The following is a 23,455-nucleotide window of genomic DNA, read 5'->3' on the forward strand; positions in this document are numbered from 1 at the left end:
TCAAAAATGAAACCGTGTACACAGCAAGCAAAGGAACATATTTAAACAATCGCAAGCCTGCTAATCATCTATCGATATAAGATATGTTGATGCCCGTGCACCAAGATAATGCCGAGGAAATAATTTCAAGTAAATTATAATACGGTTAATTAAATGGTGAAGTGCAATTCTCAAGGATATCTCAAGGTGACATCGTGCGTTTCGTTAATTAAGCTCCGTAGGTTGACAAATTTGTGATGACCCATTCGCCTATCACAGGTCACGTTCCCCTCTTTTGGAATACTTGTGATTATGAATAAATCTTATATAATTAGTTGATAAACCGACAAGTGCTGCAAATTTCTGCATCAGTACTGCATTCTTTTTACCGTGCACACGTTCGGAATAATTTTTTACACGGAAATTCCGCTTATAATATAATTCGTATCTATCTAAGAAGAGACATAACAATACACAAAAAATGTCTGCATCATTATTATCTGGCAAGGTTTTTCTCCTTGTTACTGGTGCGAGCAAAGGAATTGGTCGTCAGATAGCCGAATCATTTGGTTCTTTGCTAGGTGAAGGATCACTAGTGTTATTGTTAGCAAGGAATTCGAATGGATTAAAGGAGACGGCCAACAAGTTACCCAAAAGAATAAAAGTGCAAACCACAAGTGTTGATTTACGTGTTGCAGATGCGAATCATTTGAAGGGTAAGATCAATGTTATCTCAAATGTAACTTATAAAATGCTGCCATTAAACCGTTTGGCTCTTAATGACTGTTGCAAATTGCAGGTGTTTTCCAGTGTCAACATATCGTGATAACTATAAAAAATTTTTAATTCTACGATCGGTACTTTAAAATCATCCGATTACCTTTCCCGTAGATATTATCAGCAAAGCCGTGGGTCCTGCAGGTGTAACCCAATTCGAAAATGCTATAATTGTTCACAATGCAGCATCAATTGGTGATCTTTCGAAACCAACTATCGCTTTGACTGATTTTCAAACATGGCGAGACTACTACGACCTTAATGTATTCTCACCAGCTGTCTTAAACGGCGTCTTTATGCAATTGTTCAATGAAGCTTCAAAAGTAACAAGGTTCGTTATAAACGTGACATCCATTGCTGCAAATACACCTTTTGGGTCAGCAGGATATTATTGTTCAGGAAAAGCTGCAAGGACCATGTTCTTCAAGGTAGATGAATGCTATATGTATATGACGTAAATTTTTGGCACATGAACTTCTGCTATATTTATTAGCCAATACCGAATTGTCCACTCTCGTTTAGGAACATTATTATTATTAATAGAAGTATAAACTTGCCACAGTGCAAATTTAGCTGTTTTAATATTTTCCAGGTATTTGCAACAGAAAATCCCAACGTATACGTACTGAATTACTCACCTGGCTTTGTAGACACTGATATGCTGCATGCCGTGATCACCGGTATAACGGATCCATCGGCCAGAAATTTTTTCAGGGAAGTACAATCAAGTGATTTGGTGCTGACGACACAGCAAACAGTTAATCGTATGATAGAAATAATCAAATTACAGAAGTTCAATTCAGGTGATATCATCGATTATTCTGATTTATTAGAAGCTTGAAAACATGAGGAAATAGGAGTAACTATCGTTTATAATCTGTACAAATATATGTATTGGGGAAAGTGAGAATAACGGGAAATTTGAAATTATACTATGCCTAGCCACATAAAATAACGATAAGTAAATGAATTTTATAGGGATGACGTATACGACAATGTACGATAAATACGCTGTTTGGCGTAATTTTTTGCAAGACTTGCAAGGCAACAGGCACTGTACCCATTGTTTGTGTAGTGCACTGAGAAATCAAACCACTCATTGATTACCTACATATTTTAGCAGATTAACATCAAAAAGCATTACTAGTTTTGTTTGGTCGTAAATCTCAGTTTTCCATTCCAGAAAAATATTGGAGCATATAACGATATTATTGCCGCAAAAAATTATTAAAATTCGTCGAGTATTATATATATATATATGCATGCATACATAATACTCGACGTATATTTAATAATTCACATAATTACTCTTTCATATATAATACGAAGTTATAATAATACACGAAGACTAAAATTAAATAGTAACTAAGTAAAAAAAAATTTTCGCACAATAATCGCGTGAGTGTAAAAATGCGTAACAACCTAACTAGACTATTCCTTTTGAGGTGCAGCTATGTAAACTAGTTTGCGAAACCTCCTTATTAGTACTTCAGTATACACTGTGCAAACTATTAATAATGCAAACAGACTAGTTGATAAAAGAAAAACGGGCGTCGGATATATCGGCGGTAAATAATTCGAAAATATTAACGTAAATAGTGGTGCTCCGGCAAGTGGACTCATTACTTCGAGAAGCCCCGCGAGTGATAACACAGTACCTGAAAATCATAAAATTCTCCTTAGCTTGAACTCTGACTACGAGCATAATATTGTTAAATAGTTAGAAAAATCACCAATATCTTCCGCTGGCACTGATTTTGATAAGATGGAACGCATAACAGGCGCCACGATTCCTCCAAACATTGCGATTGATACCGAGAAATACATATGCCAAGCTTTCGTTGCGAAAGCTTTTACAATTGAACCAATTAGACCGGATGTGAGACCTACGACAGCTAACAGCGTGTCTGCACTCCCTGGAATTGCAATAATTCGTTAATCGGTTAGTGATATGTATAAAGAAAAAAAGTTTATACCGTCGTATTATTTATATCGAATAACTGTTACCTGCGCTATGACCGAGTAGAGAAACTCCAAACAAAGCTGTGATGTTCAGCAAGAGACCCACGCCACTTACATAAGAATATTGTGCAACATCCCAGCCCAGTCGCGCTTTTACGAAAAGAAATCCTATGCTCGTCTCTGCTGCGATAATCATTGCGCATGTTGTAAAAATGAACATCACAAGCCAAACAACGGGTCGATGAAAACCGTATCGTTTAACTATAATACTGGTAGCAAGCTTCTTCAGCAGGGCGATTTCAAACAGCCCATGCATCTGTGATTTCTGTAGAAATACTTTCATTATATCATCGTGTTTTTTTTTTTTCTTTTTTTTCTTTTTATCTGACAACGAGTACCTACCTCGGTGGCACCCTTGGCTGATTCGGGAATACTGAAGTAAATTATAAGTAGTGCCGATGCACAACACATCGCACCTATACTGAAGACTGTTGTGTAGCCACAGTTTTGAAAAATAATAGGCCCGCCAAAGACGCCTAATACCACCCCACCGAAAATTGATGCCTGAAGCCAAGCCATTAGCATCGTTCTGTCTTTTTCTGCCGTTGTATCAGATATGTAACACATTGCAGCCAATATTACGGTACCTGATCCACCCAGGATATACCCCGGAATTGAGGGAATTATCAAATACCAAGGACTGACGTCCCAACTGCAGAGTAAGGATAGCAGGCCGAACATTAATGTAAAACCTGAAATGAGGATGTAGTTAGAAAATATTGCCTGTTACATTTACAGACGAAAGAAAATTAAGGTGCCCGTTGGCAACGTCGACTTCGTCAAAACCAATACTAAATAATCAGCCGAAAGTACCCGTTGCATAATGGAAGCTTGATTTTTTATTGGCGCACGATAATACCGAAAGGTCAATACGAGACTGTTTCATGAGAAGATATATTCAATAGTAAAAACCGAAAGATAAAATAATATCTCACCTGTCAAACCTCCTAGTAAGAGAGGCTTTCTTCCACCTCGGTCACTCCAAGGACCAAGAAATAACGAAAGCACTGCCGACAGTATACTTTCGATCAATGTTTTGACCATCACAATCATACTTGCTAACGGCTCGGCTTCAGCTTCCAAAAGTCTTTCTTTTATGCTACTGTCATTTGTGTGAGCCATGCTGCAATCGTACGTGTGATTTGTTCCTAACGATATCAAGCACGTACGATAAACGATCAAATCCGTGAGAATGATACCTGCAAATCAAATTATTATTCTTCAGTTCGATTATCGTAATTTACATATAAGAGCGAGGACAATCTGTATATACATTCAACTTCTAACATATCCCTAGTAGCCTTGCCTTATGTTGCAAAAATTTAAAAAAACTATGTGGGTAGTCTTTCTACAGAGTGGAAAGACCGATTGTGAGCGAGACGGTGCCGAGAAGATTTAATGGATAATAAAATTATCTACAGTATAATCGATTAATTCCACCTTGCATTCAGGTGGGTGCTAATTTATTATTCTAAATAATTATACCTTGTGAAATAACAGAGATCGACACGAAGCAATGTTTATTAAGTACCTCGTAAATAAAATATTTTTTCATCTTTTCATCGTGTTGCGAAATATCTAATTATTCTTAAAATCATTAGATGTTATCCTTTTTCCTACGCTCGGCCAATCACTGCAGCCGTCACGCGAGCAGGTTTAGATTATAGATATTAGATACAGTAAGTTCACAGACCCGTGAATGATTGCGAAAATGTGAGCAATGCGACTGAACATCCCAGGATTAAGAACCGCCCGCGGCCCTTCGATGCTTTTTTACTTCCTCCTTCTACCGGCATTTTGTAGAATTTATCCCAGCCCCTTCTTTTTACGGGCCGATTTCGAATTATCTGTAAACAGAAGTGACGTCAAAGTTACAATATTACATGCAGGAAGATCGTTAAACTATGCGATACGTGTACGAACGCTTTGTAATAGTTTTGTAGTAATGACTGTAAGCTATTGTTACACTTTGCCATTTGCCGTATAACGAGGTGATTAAACGTGCACTCACATGCTTTGGATATTCAAGCACGTTTATCGTAACTATAAGAATACGGTATGAAGAGGGCGTACACGATTTATTAAAGAGACTTAGGAAGATATTGGCGGCTAAACGTGGGTTAAAAATTCACTGGGGTTTATGATAAGTTGAGAAAACACACGCAAACTTTTTTGATTTTCAACTTATATTTCACATTTTTGTCGACGAGAATCAGTGACATTCGTAAACAAATATTAATAACACCGGCTTGCGAAATATAACTTTTAATTTCCACCTCAAATAACACAGCTTTATTTTTAGATATTTAGGTATGTGAAAGTAAAATATATCGCTAGTTTTTTTACAGCACATCGAGATTTATTTTTATGCATTTTTGAACTATTTTTATGGAAAAAAAAATAAAATTAATATAAAACTGAATGTTTAGTTATAAAATGAACAGCAATAGGTTCAAACAAGATTTGAGAGACTAGATGAATCAAACAAACTTGTGATATCTTTTTCTACTTTCTTCAAAACTCCTTTTTAATAATGAGATGGATCGAATGGTTGGTACAAGAGAAACAGATTGAACAAGAATCTTGAAGAAAGTAGAAAAAATATTAAAAGTCTGTTTGACTTATCTTGTCTCTCAAGTCTTGTTTGAACCTAATGGTGTTCATTTTATATCTAAACATACAGTTTTATATTTATTTAATTTTTTTGAAAAATGCATAACAATGAATCTCGATGTACTGTAAAAAAACTAGCGCTTAGTTTTAATTCAACATATCTAAATACCTAAAAAGAAGCATTATTACTTGGGAGGGAAATGAAAAGTTAAATTTCGCAGGCCTGTGTAATTAAGAGAAATATAGAGTGTTCAAGACAAACGCGCGTCTCGCGCATCGCTTTCTTCTTGCCAATATTTCAAGTAGCCGCATGCAAATTTAAAAAATTCTCAAACGGTATTTCATTGAAGGGATTCGCATCCGCAGATTGAACTATAAAATTTGTGAAAAAACGTAAAAATTAAAAAAACATCGGTCGATGATTTGAGAAACACAAAAATTTTGCAACATTTATTATTATCTCGGTACAAAAATATTACTTTTTTTATACATACGTCGGTTCAATCTGTGGAGAAAATTTGTATGTTTGTTTGAAACAAAAAAAAAAAAATGATGTCATATCCTATGGCGTTGTTGCGTTATTGTGGCAAAACAACGAAGAACATTGTCTCGAAAAAGACGTGTGTAAATTGTAAATATACATACTAGTCTCGAATTTTGAACACCCGGTTGTCTTCAACGCTCAATATCTTCTTTGATTGAAAATTTCTTTTTACCATTACCATGATTCTCATTGACTAAAATGTGATAAAGAACTTGAAAACAAAAAAATGCATATGTTTTTTCAATTGTCAATAAATGCGAAGCGAATGGTTACTCCATTTCTAGCCGTCAAAGCAAAAATGTTCGTAAAATATTGTACTAATAGAATAGATCGATAACAGAAAATGATATTTCTTGAGATTTTAAGCCTTCCTAGTCCCTTCAACGCGATATTTTCTGGCTGTTGCCCAGCCTCTTCTTCTTGGTCTTCTTCCTGCTGGCTATCTCCAATTGTGGTATAATATACGAAGTTACTCGGCTTCGTCTGCCGTGAACCTCATAATCAGTACAGCTTACAGTTAGTTATACATCTGTATATATATCATCTGTTGCTACCCCGTAAAGCAGTATAACTTACACGTTACGCTTATAAATATAAGCTGTTACTACACTCTGCAAACGAAAGGGGTTCTTGGCCTTATCAAGATAATGTTTGTAACCACATAAGATCTGAATGAAACAATGAGGCGAAAGGGATTCTCGACCTTATCCAGTCAATGTTTGTAACTACATAAAATCTCCATGTACGCTCCGATGTAAATTTTGTAGTGAATGTGTAATCAAAGGCCATATTCTTAGAATGCGCCCTCGTAAAAAAGCTACTAAACGAAAGAAAAATAACACTGTAAAGCAAATAAATGATGAAATTGAGATTGTGCATCTCACGAGGAGAATGTTGAGCAACTAGACAAGTTAGATATTGACACTGAAGGATATGTTGGAGACTATTGTACGATCAAGTACACGCACGTAGACACAGATGTACCGTCACATTTTGAAACCATATATGTTAATAATGTTTCACTTGACATGGAACTAGACTCTGTAGTACGTGTTTTTGCCATTCCATTTAGACTTTATAAAAAACATTATTTACAAATACCAGTGGAGGTGTTCATAAGTAGTATTGCGCACGTATTGTCAACAAATGATGGAAATATAAGACGTAATAAACGCATCTACGAAGAAAGATATCCTAATAGAAATTAAAGATTGTATATAGTTAACCACGGAGGTAACCCAGTAATTTCACGGTGCTGGTTAAAAGCTTTAAGAATGTGGCTACTATTTAACATTAAGAACAAACAGTTGAAGGCAATTTCATGCGGTGGGGGCATAGACTGAGAGACTTTGTACTAAAAGAATTAAATTTCAACCAATTTGCATTTATTATGAAAAATATGACGTAAAGCGCGACACTTGTAGCATTCACAAAATTATTCCCACGATATGGATATCCACTACAATTGGCAAGAGACAATTTTCGGTCATTCGCATGTCAAGATATTCGAGAGTTCGCATGAAAAAAAAAATAGTATCCGTCGTATAGCATTTAACCACAACCTTAGCACAATGGCGCAGTTAAGAACTTAGTTGATACACTCGAAAGAAAAACAAAATGTATGTTGCAAACTGGCGCAAACCTTCACGAAGCAACAGAGCAATCTCTGTTGGATTATCGTACGAATTCACATACCGTGGCAAACTAAACACCAGTGAGGTTGTGTATGGGTCGAGAAATAAAAAGAAGGTTTTCAATTTTACGGTCGAACAATGTTGACGATAAGGTCTCAGCCCCGCGACAAAAACTAATGCTCGATCATGGAGGTAATAGAAAAGTTCACTTCAAAATAGGGAAAATTTCAATGCTTACAGACCATGGAAAACCGAAAATTCCGTGAATCAAAGCTAAAACGATGTACGTGAATCGATACTCAGCGGAACATCCCAGCTAGCACAAAACTTGCAAGTCGTCGAAAAGACGTCTAAGGGATGTTTTATACGTCATTTTGTGACGTCTATGAGACCTCAAGGTCTCATCGTTTAGGAATGAAGATAATTTTTGGACACAAAGATATCTTTCAGACGTCAGAAAATTGCGCGAAACGCATTCTTCAAACGTCGTTTTCACGACTTTAAATTTTTGTGCCATCTCTGGATACATCGTCGATGAAAAGACACTGTTACAAAATGCGAAATTATAATATAACTGAAATGTCAGCTATTCCTACAATTTTTTTTGCATGACCTACGCACTCGCCGCGGTATCGCAAGGTAGTTGTGAATTGCAAATACGGGAGAGATTGCTCACTTTACGTCAATCTGTAAACATACAGGTATATTATATCTATATCGCGTGGATCTCGTGAGTGGAATGTTGAGGGAACTTTGTGTTTTCAGGTGAGTAAAAATGATATCGTAAATCAAGCATATACGCGTGGTATGTATGTTTTCAAATAGTGTGGCGTTGTTGTTTTGTTATCGACGGGACGCCAGATTTCGTAGTTTATTGATGAGGATTTCATCCCGTTTTAACAAAGAGGATCACGTATTGGCGCGGGCGTAAGGATCGATCAAAGTTTGTAAAATTAAATATGCATATATCTTCATGAGTGAACGTTCGCAATCGCGTCTAATGTATGTATGCGATGCATAATTGGAATGAGTCTCGCACAAAATGCTTGTATAAGAAAGGCCTCGTTCTAAGGTGAACTTGTTGTAACCAAGAACGATCGGTATTTTATTTTTACAGAGACTTGTTTCAACGTTGCAGCAAATAAAGCGAATATCGTAAGTGCTGTAAAATCTACCCAATAACCACTATATTCATTCTACGATTTGTTTCGCTTCTTGAATTTGTGTTCATTATTGTTAAAATCAAGCTATCTTGGATAATTCTCTGTTTAGTTGCGCAAGACGTTCATTATTCGTCGGTACAATTTCGATCCAGTTTCGCGCATGTCATTTATCTCGTACGTTCATGAACTCGGTGTGAATAAATTTTTTGAAAACTTGTTCTAATTCTTCCGATAATATACGAACAGTTTCTACCGACTTCGTTCGTGTCTACAGGGTCGTTTACTGAATAATGGCTCTCTGACCGTTGATCGAGAGAGAGAGCCGCTTAAATGCAGATCTGAGGTAAAATCGGCTGCGTTAATCGCTTTCGTGACCAGTATTCCGTAAGTGACCCTGTAAAAGTATAAATTACTCCGATACGAGTTTCAACAGAAAACCTCACGATTCTTTTAAAATTCGTCAAAACGTGTCAATGAGATACTTTCAAAACCCGCCTGAATAAGTTTGCCACATATTTTTTCTACAATAATATTGAAATTCTGTTCACAATTCGTGAACCTCTCTGAATCACTTTTTAAAACACTTCGTTTTTTTCTGTAGTTACACCTGTCAAAGTACGTTTTAAAATTTTTAAGATTTACGAATCACGTACACTGAATTTTGAAGTTTGTCAAGATTTATCTAGAGAGAATTCTCATTGTTAGTTAGAAACATGAATAATATATAAGTACAATATCAGCTTCACGTTTCATTCATTTTTATTTACGTACTCACTCAGTTTTGTATGTTGAAAAATGAGTCTAGCCAGAAGTCGAATTAATTCTTCGGCTTCCGTAGTCACGAACAGAACTAACAATAAGTGTAACCGGAGTTAATCAGATTCCCGTAATACGTATCGTGCAGGTTCATTTGTATACTCATATGCGTACAACAAACTGATTACGCAGATTCACAGAACTATTTGTGAGTGAACTATACGCGGTACTTGATATTTAAAAAAATTAATAAATCAGCAAGTTGCTAATTAAAACGGGCTGAAAAATGTGTCGTGAAAATACCGCGGTGTCAGCGAACGGAAGTGTCGGGTGCTGAGCGCAACTAGCCGCTTACCCGCTTATAAAACCGAAAAGCCAAACTACTCTTGCAGCAATTTGTGTTAAGTTGGAAAACGGAAATTTTCAACCAATGACGATGTTGAAGTAAGTGGTGGAAATGGGCCAAGTATTACGTACAATGTGTAATATAATACATATTATACTTTGATGGATATAAAAATGTGCGTACACTCAAACCTCTCGTTATAAGTGACGTATTTGCTTCGATAACTTATTAATTTCACGTTTAAAGTGACAACAATCGCAGTCCGTGCGAGTCCTACGCGGACTAAAATCTATGCAATCACTGATCACTTCTAAAACGCTTTCGAATGGGTATCAAATTACGTACGAATTATCGTGGCTGACTAAATAATTCTGAATCGTGGAGCAGTCGTCCCTCATAGTCTGCAGGAGTCGCGGAAGGGGCAAAAGCATTGCCAGTTTATAAATCTTGCAATTTTATAGGCTCAGTTAGATAATTATATTCCGAGATCGAATACCAAGGTGAAAAGAATGAAGGCGGGTATACGTGCTCGTACGTATATGCGAGTATACCCACGTATGGACGTGTGTGCATACGATTTTGCGTCGTCAGAATTTTTACCCCTACTTTTTTGTTCATTCGTTCTAATGCGCAGTGAAATAAAATGTAAGAAAACTTACTCGCCGAACAATTTTCGCGTTTAAAAAAAAATTTTCCATACACGGGTAATTTGTATTTCGAATTGACTACATTCCTTGCGGAACAAATAACGAGGAGAAACTAGTACTGCTTTTTTCTTTAACGAATACTCTGGCGATACTTGGAGCGATTGCAATATTGTTGCAGTAATTAATTACAATGTAGGAAATCTCTCAATAACACGTATAATGGCCGTTATTTTTCTTATCTATACTTTTGATATACGTTTCCGAAAGGGGTAGAACTCGATTGGCCGTTATTTATACCGGCAGCATTCGAATCTTATGATGCACTCGTTCATAAACAAACCGAACAAAGTCCATCGCACTTTGCTAAAGGTTGGATCGAGTGATAGTGGAATTAATAATAAGTCACCGCTGTATATTCTAATTGAAATAAATATTCCCATTATTTTCTTCGCGATACAACAGTTCAATCTCCCGTACTATTTCAACGTAGGTATAATATGTCGGAACTCTCACTGCGTGTTACAAATTGCTAAGGAATTACGATAATTTTTTCACTCGATTTCAGAGCCACTAAAAACAACTAAACGCGCAACCATATTCATTACATACGCTCGGGTTCTTCGGTGGCTGCAAGTTATATTATGAACAAAACAGACCCAGAAATTACACCTGTAAATGTTGATACTGTATTTACGGAGAAACTGTGTCGGTGCCCTACATAATCCAATGGCTCTAACCGATATTGATTGTTCTCTACCGTATAATTGGGTCACTTAATATTAAAAAAGACTCATTAATGATTCAAACAAGGACTCATTTGCAGTTGGCAAAAAAACATATGTTGTTATTGCGAATAATTTACCGTTGAGGCGACGGAAGTTTCGGTGCGATCAACCAGACAGTATAAAGTTTTATTTGGAGCACCCAAAAAAAATTGTTCATATTATTTTCCGAGTTACGTAGAACTCACCGAGAAAAACTGTCAGTTACGGTTACCGTACAGTCTTAGACTATTTTTATTTTCTACCATGATCGTGAAGTGCGGTAAATGCAGAGTTCTAGAATAAAAATCAGTCGTCTAGCTCCGACTAGAAAATTTAGTACGCATTATTATTTTTCTTTGGGTATAGTCAGTCGTGATATATTTTCTTGTCACTGTCGTCACAATTAAATGCCGGAGCACAAGTAAACTGATTTTGAGACCTCGTTTAGCTGAAAAAATACAGTAAACTTACCAAACATTATCATATTACATATTAAAAATGATCATAGCAAATACTTACTCGTACCGCGTTGTTTTTTTTTATAATTACAACAATATTCGAAACGATGTTGTAACGATATGCAATTATAATAATTTTCTAGTAAGTTTAATAAATGTAATTTTTTTTTTTTCAACGCGGTTATCTATACGCCGATACTCGTTGAACTTGACAAGTTGCAAGATCACAGAACGTGAGTCCCTTTCAATACCACGTTGAGAACGAGCATACATTCACATTCCTCGATTAAACCCCGAGTGTAAGATTCAAAAATGAAAGGTGTATCCTATACGTGTTTTTCAAATCATTGCACCATGTGAGGCAATATCGCGTAACAAGTCCTGATTCGTTCGAATAGATTTATCGTATAGTTAACAATATTTCATAAATGCGAATTATATAATTTACTAGCTGTTAATTGTCTCTGACTCTACACGCTTGCTCCGTGATTAGTATGTAAATTTTGAATTTTCCTTTGTTCCATTAGCATCGTTCCATTAGCTCGAAGATCTCAATTCTCCACGTGCAATGGAACATCCTCAACAATCATTCACATATTTCACCGTCATTCATAGCGCAACATAATGTAACGAAGTTGCGTTCACGTCCCTCATACATCCTGGCACGACCGATGCCGGTTTAAATTCAATCGGCAAATATTTAAACATTTTTCTAATCTACGGTTACTCGGCCAACGAATATTATTGTAATAACGGTCAGTCTAGTTTTATTATTTTACTTTACTATTATTCCAAAATATAACTTTCACGATTGTAACCATGCATGTACAAGAATGGGTTAATTCTACTTTTCATCCGCTTCGTATGGAGAAACGTTAACATTTTCCGAAATTTCCATTCCAGATTGCCATGGAGTGGCATAGGAATTCACTTAATTTAGAATACGGAGTGAATTTCTAAGGATGCACATGGAAATTTTGAATGGGACAAGGCATGGATGCAATTAGGTAACCATAATTTACTGTTTAAACGTAAATTTATCCTACGTTGTCTACAAAGTGTGAATCCACACCAAACAGGCTACAGATTTCATTACACCGCGTAATGTTTGTTAGAGAAAATTTGAATAATTGCGAGCGAAAAACACAAATATTGCTTTAAATTTGTTTCCATATTTCTTAACAATATTGAAGGGTCGGTAAAAAAATCCAATAATGTATGATGAAGAATAGTGAAATGTCACCAAAAGTTCAAGACTTAAACTCACTTGATCACAGCCGGGAACTTGTTATACTCTAACCGTAGAGAGCTTACAATAGCTGCTGTTTTCCTCTTTTCTCTCGCTCTCTATCTCTCTCCCTCTATTGCTCCCTCTATGTTTATCAATAAAGTCAACATAATAAATAAACGCATTTCTTTCACTCTCTCTCTCTCTCTCTCGTTCATTAGCATTAAGTTATTTTCTAAGTCTGTTTACTCTGTACATTGCTCGTTTACACTTCAGAACGTCCACCCTGGTACAATAAATACAATCTGTTCTATTCTATTTTATTCTCTGTAATTTCTTTGCAGATTGTAACTTCTAAACAATAATCACTTGTATTTAAACTTGTTTTTAACAGGTTTCGTATATGTTGATATTATTTTAGCGTAGCGAAAAGTCGTATGCAACAGTTTATCCTTGGTTTTCTATAATTTCTGAACGTAACATTTTATCGGTTCTCGTTTTCATAAAGAAAAGTCTAAATATTGATAATCTCCAATTTAAAAGCAACAAATGTAAACCTTTATTCAAGTTATTCTTAGGGTGTGGGACAATTAAAACTCATCTATTTATTCGTGTCTCTCACATCACTCATGACTTTGATTATTGATGAATCCTACTCTTATAGGAGCAGGCAGGTGCAGACACTTGGAAACGAGATTCTTAATTGCATTTGTGAGCAAAACTTTTTTTTATCATTTATATTAGCGTACCTGCAGATCGTGGTAGAATATCAACTGACAATTAATACGGCTTTCAAATTTACATGAGTTTATTGTATGTCACAGTGATAATTTAGGGAATGAGTGGAACAAGGTTCTTGGTCACGAAGAACAACGTTTTGGAAGAATGCAATACAAATATGACCACTTACATAATATACTTAGAACGCAAGTAAATCTCTTTGGGACGATCTCTAATTTAATACGTAACGATGCAGCTTTAAATTCTCTACTCTATCTGTGAATATAGAAAGTGTTCTTCCTCTTCGAGACACAAATTTGTAAGAATGTCTGTAAGTGTTTACATTTTGGTATCTTACGCTTCTTGGTGCGAAGCTCGTAAGACAGTCAATGACCGTCTAATATTGAAATGCGGATATGCATCATCAACATTAATATTAATCACGAGGCAATATTCATTTTGTGAATCGTAAATAATTTTTGAACTACTGGTAAATTCGAAAAATTACATATCCGCATTTCAATATTAGACGGTCATTGACTGTCTTACGAGCTTCGCACCAAGAAGCGTAAGATACCAAAATGTAAACACTTACAGACATTCTTACAAATTTGTGTCTCGAAGAGGAAGAACACTTTCTATATTCACACATACTATTACAGCACAAGAAAACAAATTTGAACTTACTGGTGATGAGAGGAATTAACGACATCAGAGTCAGGGCGGCTAGGTGGTCTAGTGGAGTAAGGCTCCGGTAAAGCATCGCTAGATACCAGGTTCGATTCCTGGCTCCGTCGTTAATTTTTCGAATTTACCAGTAGTTCAAAAATTATTTACGATTCTCTACTCTATCCTACAAGATCCTGTGTATTATATAATCCTATCTCTATTTGCGGTTTTTTTTTTACATTCCTATCCGGTACGAAATGAATATAATATTTACTTTTTTCTCTACCTTGTTGTAGGTAATCGAATTCCAATATCGACGTCTACAAAATCCACATCGTCAAAGCAGCGATGAGAACTTTCAATTCTGGAAGCCAACGACCGTATGATAATTATTTTCCTGGCAAATACGCATAAAATAGTGATGTTTGGACGGGTGTAAAAAACTTCCATGAGTCAAGAAGTTTTTATATACGCGCATACCACAGGATCCTACTTTATGTGTCGTAAAAATGTTGGGATTATGTTTAACGAGGCTAGGTGTTTTAGAATCAGGTTATATTTGTTTTATTCAACACATTTATATGTCTGTAATACAATATATCTTTTGAGAAACCACGTGTATTAATTTTGTTGCGACCGTGCGCGTTACCCATTCGAAAGAAAAAGAGAGCGAGTCTTACAGAAAGGTTGTTAGGTACCACCTTACAAAAGTCTCTAGGGACCAGATACAGCGAGAAATCCCTAGTAACTTTAGTACAGCTTTATTGTCTATCTATATTTCAACAAAAAACTACAAAGTGGTCGAGTTGTTGACGAAGATAACGCAGAACAAAATGTTTGGAACCTAGATTTCGTTTCCATATCAATATGGTTCGGAGGATTGGGTGCCTGCCCGAATGGATTTCTGTCTTCGTGAAATCCAGTCCCTCGATAATGCAAAGAGACGCGTGATGTGTCGCGTAATTTTGCGTCACAATTTTGAATTGCTGGTGTAAAATAAGCGGCTGGTAAAATAAATTCGATGTTTGCGATTTCGATTTATCGCGCGCCGTTTTTGAACTCATGGTAAAAAATAAACGGGTATTTATTTTTGGGATACACGTTTTTTTCAAAAACTCGCTGAACATTCTCACCCTCCTGTATAAATTTGGCAAGTTTAATTGCGTAATTACAAGGTCGACTACATTCCTACATACGTTTCCTTTTTTCCCATCCTTTTCCAGACGTCATTACGCGTACAGCTTGTAGTTATGTGTCCAAACCAGAAGTAACTTTAATTAATTGTTATTCGTTGAACCAGTTGGATACATTATTCATAGAGTCATCGACACATCTACCGATTACATCTCCTCTTAACCCCTTGATCTACGCATAAAAATAATTAGTCACCAGTGGTTATAAATCGATGCTCGAAGAAATAATAATGGTCGTGATGAAAATTGTATTGTTAATTACTTCGCTTGCGTAAAGATGTTATCAAAGTCTTTTTATTCATATTGCGTATTGTAAGTCTGTTTGTAGGAACGTTCTTACCGGTCGAAATCTCGCGTCCAGTTGTTCCCATATTGTACTGACAATGAGTCAAGTAGTCTGTGTTTCGAAGATCGCTTGGCAAGTCAACTTTGTATGAATTGAGTTGGGCTCAGTTTATTTATTCGTTCAATTCAAATTAACTCCGTCTGACTTTAAGCAATCCACGCTCGTTCCGACTAATTTATGTTTATTCAAATGTATCAGCACCATTCAACAAAATTTATCTGTTTCATTAGCAGGTCCTATTACATTTAATGAGGAAACTAAGAGTTTGCGTCTTCCTTCACATTTATTTTTAGTCGACTCCACGTGTGGTAACGTTCATTCTGCAGACACTTAATCAGACCCACTACCTCCAAATTCTCAGATTACGACAGGTGCAACGGACTTTGACGCCGTGGAGAGCGCAATAAATTTCAAATTCAGTTAATAATTCGTATAGATTATGAGTGATGCAAGTTTGTAAAGTTTTTGCGGACACGACAGATTCTATAACGTCATTAGTGCATAATTGTATCTAGGGCCGAAACGAAGGGTTTTATCACACTTGAAATTTATAACAGGTATGAAAATTGATGTGTGGTGATCCCTTCATAAACGTATAATTCTTCCTTAAGCTTTCGCAAAATTGCAGTTGATTCGCGAAACTTAACACAAAGCCACTGCGGTAGGTAATCACCGTAATATTTACAGCCTCGGGATAAAAATGGGACTCAATATAAATTCAAAATAAAACAAACATCCTAAAAGTTACTCGCTGAACAGTGCAGTATTTTTATTAGAACTCTTATTTTGAACTCCCGTCTCTTTTATTAATAGTGGTTGGTGTCATTTATTGTTAATGTGGCCGCACCGCGGAATCGAACCTTTTATTTGTATAAGAATTAAATTGCATTACACGCAGATTTATATCGCTTCGTAAGCATCAAGATGTTAATTACCACTTTTAATATCATTAGATTTCCGAGAAATACGCAAATAAATTTTTATACTACTGTGAGAAAATGTATGAGAAAATAGACGTGCACGCGTGACTGAAGGTGTTTATACAACTGATTTATTATCTACCGCGATTTGTAAAATTTTAAATGAAATAATAATTCCCGCGATGGCTTATGGCTGTTTTAACGTCTTCGGAACTAAATAAGTGTCAACGTCAAGTGCAAAACCTGGAGTAAAATTTTCAATTCACGCCTGCAATAAGAGCAATACAGAAAAAGCACACATAAAAAATATTTTATTACTTTTGTTTGTGATTATCTGCATCTGCACATCTGTGGCGTTTACGTTACTCTTGTAACAAGCATTGAGAAAAGAGTTTATTTACCGTAAACAAACGTAGATTTCGATATGACGAGATAAATGTTTCGTTATTATTAGTAAATTTCACTTGGGCCAAATATGATTTTTTAACTATTAATAAAATTCTGTGGGTCATTATTTGGCTCAACTAAAATTTGATAATAATAACTAAAACATTTATTTCGCCATATCCAAATATACGTTTGTCAACGGTAAGTAAACTCCTTTCTCAGTGAGTCTAATTCGTGAACTGTAAGTGTACGTGATGCATAATGAAGCTTAACTATACCTGTAATCGTGGGCGTAGCCGGAGGGGGGGGGGGGGGGAGGTACTGCCCAAAAAACCGATACTTTTATTTTTTGCTTTTTATTTTTAATTAAAATAGCTTGAATGCTCGTATTAACTATTCGTTAGTTTATTGCAAGAAATAAGCATTCAACTTATTTAATAAATGACAAAAAAAAATAATAATAACAAATAAGAGCGTCAATCGGGAATTGAATTCCGCAATTGTCGCACGTAATGCCACCAAATAGTAAAATACGACACACACATGGGCGTAGCCAGTATTTTTTTCTGGGGGGGGTCCTACGAGGGGCCGGCTTAATAAAAAACTGGTTTTGTTCACAACCATGTTTTCATCAAATTAAATTTATAATACACGTAAAATATGGAACTTGCTTTAATTACACCGTCATGTTAACATTAATACTTTCGGTATGTACACTTTCATCAACACTTTCTCAGCGGGAACTTTTTTTAACAATATTATTCTCTACGCTGAGCACTGTCATGGAAGAAAATCGATCCTGAAGCATTGTACTTCTTAGCCGCGTTTTTGGCCGCCTCGTGGCAGAAAACTTCTCTCACAGCCTTTTTGTTTCACAGAAGAGTGTAAATAAGCTGGGGCAATGCTTCCTTATTAATATACTTGTTCAAATTTTCAGCATTCAATTTCTCATTTTTCAAACGAAGCATTATGTTTTTCATGTCCCTCGCTTCACCTTCTGAGGCTGATGTGCCCATTGACAAGATTTTTTTATAAATATTAATGAAATCCTCTCCGTTCTTTAGATCGAATTTCAAAAATGCTCATTTTAATTAATTTTTTCCAACTTCACTCAATAGGAATTGACCTATGTAACGCAATTCGAATCCCTTGAATTCATGTTAATTCGTATTAATTTGAATTAATTCATATTCAATTGACATGCCGATTCGACAAGTTATTTCCCCCATTGCCGTAGGTACTAACCCCCGAATTCACAAACGTCCCTTAAACGTTTGACGGGTGAAACATATAACGACCTGTACTTCAAGTATCTTCTGTTTTTATTCTTGTTGACTGTGAATTTACGCCGGTTCAACGTTTCATAAGATAACAACAATGAAAACAGAAGATTATAACGGGCCTTTACAGGCATGTTCCACCGGTAAAGCGTTAAACGGACCTCGTAATTTACGTATTGCAACACATATGTTGAAAAAAATTCTATATCACTTTTAATTTAATCATTCAAATTTTTTCGAAAGGAAAAATAAGTCACTGCTCTTTCCGAGCGGAGAAATAAAATGTCAATTATTCTTGTACTCCGTCTTTCCAATTGTACGGATCATCAAGCCTTACTATAAATAGTATTTTTGATGTCGATATAAAAAATTGTCACAAATTTCTCTCCGTGCAAAATCTCTGGGCAAATTAGCACAACAAAAAGAAAACGTGAAATGTTAACTCACCCGTAAAAACCTGTTTCTGTATTCGAAGATTCATAAACTATATCGTTAATATGAAATTGTATTGTTATGTAATAAAAAAGACACAATGGACAAATTTTACGTCGTACGTAGCACCGAAGCGAACACGTCTGGTCAGCTTTTCGCGACTGCTACGTACTCCATATCGCATACATGTGTTCAAATCGTCTTACTTTTTACTTCATAATAATGACTAGACGCGTTGACTACGTGTCTGTGTACGACAAATAATTATCTATTATTTCTCTTATTTCATAACAGTGAAATACATTGAACATATGCCTATGTGTCACGATACGTAACATAAAAATAAACGAGTAAGTAAACTCTTTGCGGCACAGCGTCACATATATGTGACACCATTTTGAATGGGTTATTTAAGATTTATATTCTATTTTTGACATATCGTGATCATTATTTTTGCATAATTGGACTTTCAAGATGCCAATGCTGACGTTTTAGAAGGGATTGTGATCTGTGCGAAAAACCAAAAGCAACACCATAAAACAAAAAGAGATATAAAGAACATAAAAAACAAAAACGGAGATGGAACTAAAATCCTGCTACGTCCTTCTCGTTAGTTCCAGATAACGCAAAGAGCGAGATTCACCCTAGCATTTTGTGCAAGGTGCACCGAATTCAATCCGCTAATTGAATTTTGTAATTCTGTCGTCGAATGCGTTTTTTCAGCGATCGCGAAAACCCCCGGATAACAAATGTCAAGCAAAAAAGATCAAGTTTTATATTTTCAGTCCGCCATATTGAATCCATCATCTTGAATTTTGGAATTCTCACATTGGATTAGTTTTCAGCGATCCCGTTAACCCTTGAAAACCCAGTTTCAAGGAATTATACTGCAAGGAAAAATGTATGCCTCAAAGGGTTAATGGTGCCATGGTCAATTCTGACGTTGAAGTATGTATCTCGAAATATCAAAGTCCACGCATCTCAAACGCAAAAATGGGCTCAACAGCCTCATTCTATACACAATTCTAAACAAAAACATTCTAACACATTTTCATTTGACGCAGAAATAAAGAAATGGCATGAATTCTAACAATTTACTATTGCGATTTCTTAGAATCCGTACCATTTCTTCATTTCTACATCGAATGCAAACGTGTTGGAGTGGTTTTTGTACGGAATTCCATATAGAACATTGCCGTTAAGCCCTTTTTCACTTTCGAGTTACGTGGACTTTGATATTTGGAGATATATAAGTCAACGTCGGAATCGACTATGGTGCCTCCTTAAATCTTGGCTTTGCGTTAAATTCTAGGAAGAAACCCTCAACGAGTTGTCAAAATTGTTATTATTATTATTGTTTTTGTTGTTGTTGTTGTTGTTGTTATTATTATTAATAATAATATTGTTATTATTATCTGTCTTCCACATGTCAAATCAAGAGTAACTTATTTTACTTAATCAACCAGAGGAATTCCAAATTGATTTTGAAAATAAATATATTGATTTGCATTGCATGTAAGATTGTTAATGCCCCTTGCGAGGGGGAAATAACTTGTCGAATTGGCGTGTCAATGGCGTGTGAATTAATTCAAAGTAATGCGGATCAACATGAATTTAACGGAATCGAATTGCATGAGCAATGAGCTGCAGCGATGTAAGGTAAACATATAGCGTGGAAGACGTTCCGATCGATTCATCAATACACATTCTGTACGCGTAGCGTGAATCATTAATAATGCAAATAAACTATGCTAAATAAGTTACTATCTATCGGTTGAACGAGACAAACAGGTGACGCTTATGTCGCCATGTAAGTTATGAGCATAGTGCTAATTCGCATAGAGGAATCAGTGTTTTCAGAAACTAGATTTGCATACCAATTAATTAAAATCTAAAAGTTAAGAGGACGAGTTGTGACACTGCATAATTTGTGCTTACCTTCCATCACTTATGATCGTAGAACATAAATATGCATTGGTTTCGGCCGAAAATGACTGTATAATGTCAACGAATCTTGTGAGCCACTTATATCGAAGACATCGGTCCGTAAATCTGCTAATTTGTCCTGACAGACTACCAGGAATAATCGCGGAAGCGGCTGAATGAAAATATCTAAAAGTATCAGTAAATCGGTACGCTATTTGATTTTGGTAAAACAATTATGCCATTAAAAGAAAAAAAAACAGAACAAGTTATTGTTTCGATTATTCATTTACAATTCGAAATACAATATGATAGTAATTTTATGTAACGTTCCATTTAGTAGGTAGATATGTTACATGCACAGGTATTTTATGTGATATTTATAAACACGAAAGGTGAAAATTATTACTAATCGAGACGTTTGAATTAAATTTCAGATCTGCTGCCTTTATCACCTGCACCATGTGTACCTTAATAACATAGAACTGCAAACTATATCTGGAGCCGTCTTCGGGACAAAAATGGCAAACAGTTTGATATCAGGAGTTTTGTAAAATTCATGACTTAACAGCGTTACCCACTCTGTTTATTTATCCTCAATAGAGTGGAAGTATTATGGTAGATTAAATTTGCATAGTGGTATAATTAAAAATACCTGAACGATAAAGATGCTCGTCAGTTCTGGAATGATATTTCAAGTGGATGTAATTTCAATAGATACATCAGTGCTATAAAAATCTCGAAACGAGTCAATATTAAAAGCTCCGTTCAAGAAGAAACGGTATAGTTTTATTTTTCTTATTTTAACTGTTAATTTTATTCGAATCTGTGATCTTGGGCCATTTGGAAATGACTTTTGTCGAAAGTGTACGCTATGCTGTTTTACAAGAATCTTTTACATTCAAATAACAAGCATGCCGAACTGCCGTATCTTGCTTCTTTTCAGATACACGCGCTTCTACCGGGTAGAACGCAACATTTTCGTGTTCAAGTTTCTCTCCTGATGATCTCGGAAACTGTGCAATGGAAAATTCTCACATGTACGGAAGTTTACATCTAAACGACAAGGTAAGAGAAATTGTTATATTCCTTTGGTTAAAACGTCCGCGACCATCTATATTATTAATTTATCTTTTCAAAGTAAAAGATGCGTTCACTCGAGTAAAAAACAGAGAACCCCACAGAACCCTTATGGAAATTGGCTCCCGGTAGAATTGGCTCGGTTTTCAGTATTTTAAGTACAAATCCTCCCGACCAAAAGTTCTCATGTATATACATATAAAGGCTTCGGAAAAAGGGTCTATGGATTTTTTTATATCTATGGATTACGCGATTTTTAAGCATTACAACACTTCAAGGGGGACTTGAAATCAAATATATCACTCAAAAACTGCACAGTCGATTCGCAGAGAGTCCGCAAACTCTTGAAATAAAAGATGTCACTTACCTTTCGTCGATTTTGATGATTAAAGCTGCGGGCGGCTCTGCGCGCTGGCCGGTGAGTGGGAAAGGTTATTAATTAAGTTAACTCACACTTGAACACAATTATTAGCTTTATTCAGTTTTCACTAAATTCAAATTATAATGTCCGAGTATTGTTATGAAAATAACATTATTCAATAGTATTAGATAATTGTTATGGGAAAATAATATTACTCACTAGTGTTAGATTTTTGATGAACTATTCCAGCTACAAGACGTTCGCGAACTGCTCTGTTAAAACATTTTTGTTAACCTGCCCTGCTCCTACTCAGTGCAACGCTTTCTAAGGATTTTGTACTTTAGCGTGCAGATTTCTAACGCGCTTCCTGATTGGTTCCTTTCATTTTTATGGAACTTGGGCCAATGAGGAACTTTCAAGTATTTATAGATACTATATTTTGGGCCTTCTTATTCGGCCTGAGCTTATACCCTTGCCCTCTGTGTCCAGCGTTGTGGGTGAGTTACGCTCACCATGGCTTTTGCCATGGTTGCAAGTAAGAATTTCCGTACTTGAATCAGGTATGTACAGGATATGTACTACAACGTACTAAAAATCCAGCAAATTCGACCGGGAGCTAATTTCCATAAGGATTCTGCGGGATCCTTTGGTGCATAAGGTAGATTTCGCAATCAGCGTAATAATGATATTGTTGTTATCAGTTTGGTACAGATTTTTTTTTACGGCGATTTGAAACATTTATAAATCTAATCTTACCATCTGATCTCAAAAAACAGTTGAATAAAATCTAACAATAATCTTGAAAGATACACAGCGTTTTACAACAACCTGAAAAATAAAAAAAAACCATACTTTGCAGAGAAAAGAAAGTATGAATGAACGACAAAAGGTTTCGATAATACTTGACGATACTTGCAGTAATTGAATTGGTTTGCAAAGCGATGAAAAGCACGATCAAAAATGTGGCTCTTATGAATTGTCTTTCTTGTTGATACTGTGCAAAAAATATAAACCAATAAAACCTGGCCGTATAATTTTAACGGCCTTCCTCTTTGCAACCTTACAAGGTCGCTGAAGGCCCCGTTTTAATGGCAGGTGTGACTTGATTCTACAACCACTTACCTATACAAGTTAGATTTTTAGAGAATACTGGAAAGCATTCTTTTAGAATAACAGTGAAGGCTCGAATTCCATCACCAAAATCATTAATGCG

At 35.8% G+C, this 23,455-nt stretch overlaps 2 protein-coding genes across 2 annotated transcripts; one reads left to right on the top strand and one right to left on the bottom strand.

Moving 5' to 3' along the window:
• Positions 1–447: 447 nt before the first annotated feature.
• Positions 448–1,964, top strand: LOC124218099 (sepiapterin reductase-like). The gene is made up of 3 exons (XM_046624523.2): positions 448–695; positions 871–1,184; positions 1,349–1,964. The coding sequence occupies exons 1-3, from the start codon at positions 461–463 to the stop codon at positions 1,595–1,597; spliced, it is 798 nt and encodes a 265-aa protein (XP_046480479.1). The 5' UTR covers positions 448–460; the 3' UTR covers positions 1,598–1,964.
• LOC124218089 (probable peptidoglycan muropeptide transporter SLC46) lies at positions 1,555–22,311 on the bottom strand. The gene is made up of 7 exons (XM_069134971.1): positions 22,249–22,311; positions 4,472–4,625; positions 3,714–3,977; positions 3,121–3,470; positions 2,764–3,043; positions 2,490–2,672; positions 1,555–2,414 (listed from the first exon to the last, which is right to left on the bottom strand). The coding sequence occupies exons 2-7, from the start codon at positions 4,572–4,574 to the stop codon at positions 2,188–2,190; spliced, it is 1,407 nt and encodes a 468-aa protein (XP_068991072.1). The 5' UTR covers positions 4,575–4,625; positions 22,249–22,311; the 3' UTR covers positions 1,555–2,187.
• Positions 22,312–23,455: the final 1,144 nt, after the last annotated feature.

Source organism: Neodiprion pinetum, chromosome 4 (genome assembly GCF_021155775.2).
Source record: "Neodiprion pinetum isolate iyNeoPine1 chromosome 4, iyNeoPine1.2, whole genome shotgun sequence".
In the NCBI taxonomy this organism is placed as follows: Eukaryota; Metazoa; Arthropoda; class Insecta; order Hymenoptera; family Diprionidae; genus Neodiprion; species Neodiprion pinetum.

Bases quoted from the DNA above. Each gene is read 5' to 3' on its own strand.
- LOC124218099 (XM_046624523.2), top strand. From the start codon at position 461: ATGTCTGCATCATTATTATCTGGCAAGGTTTTTCTCCTTGTTACTGGT. The intron at 696-870 runs GTAAGATCAATG...CCTTTCCCGTAG, and splicing joins AGATGCGAATCATTTGAAGG to ATATTATCAGCAAAGCCGTG. The intron at 1,185-1,348 runs GTAGATGAATGC...AATATTTTCCAG, and splicing joins CAAGGACCATGTTCTTCAAG to GTATTTGCAACAGAAAATCC.
- LOC124218089 (XM_069134971.1), bottom strand. From the start codon at position 4,574: ATGCCGGTAGAAGGAGGAAGTAAAAAAGCATCGAAGGGCCGCGGGCGG. The intron at 3,471-3,713 runs GTGAGATATTAT...TCCTCATTTCAG, and splicing joins CTTACTAGGAGGTTTGACAG to GTTTTACATTAATGTTCGGC. The intron at 2,415-2,489 runs GTGATTTTTCTA...TATGATTTTCAG, and splicing joins AGTGCCAGCGGAAGATATTG to GTACTGTGTTATCACTCGCG.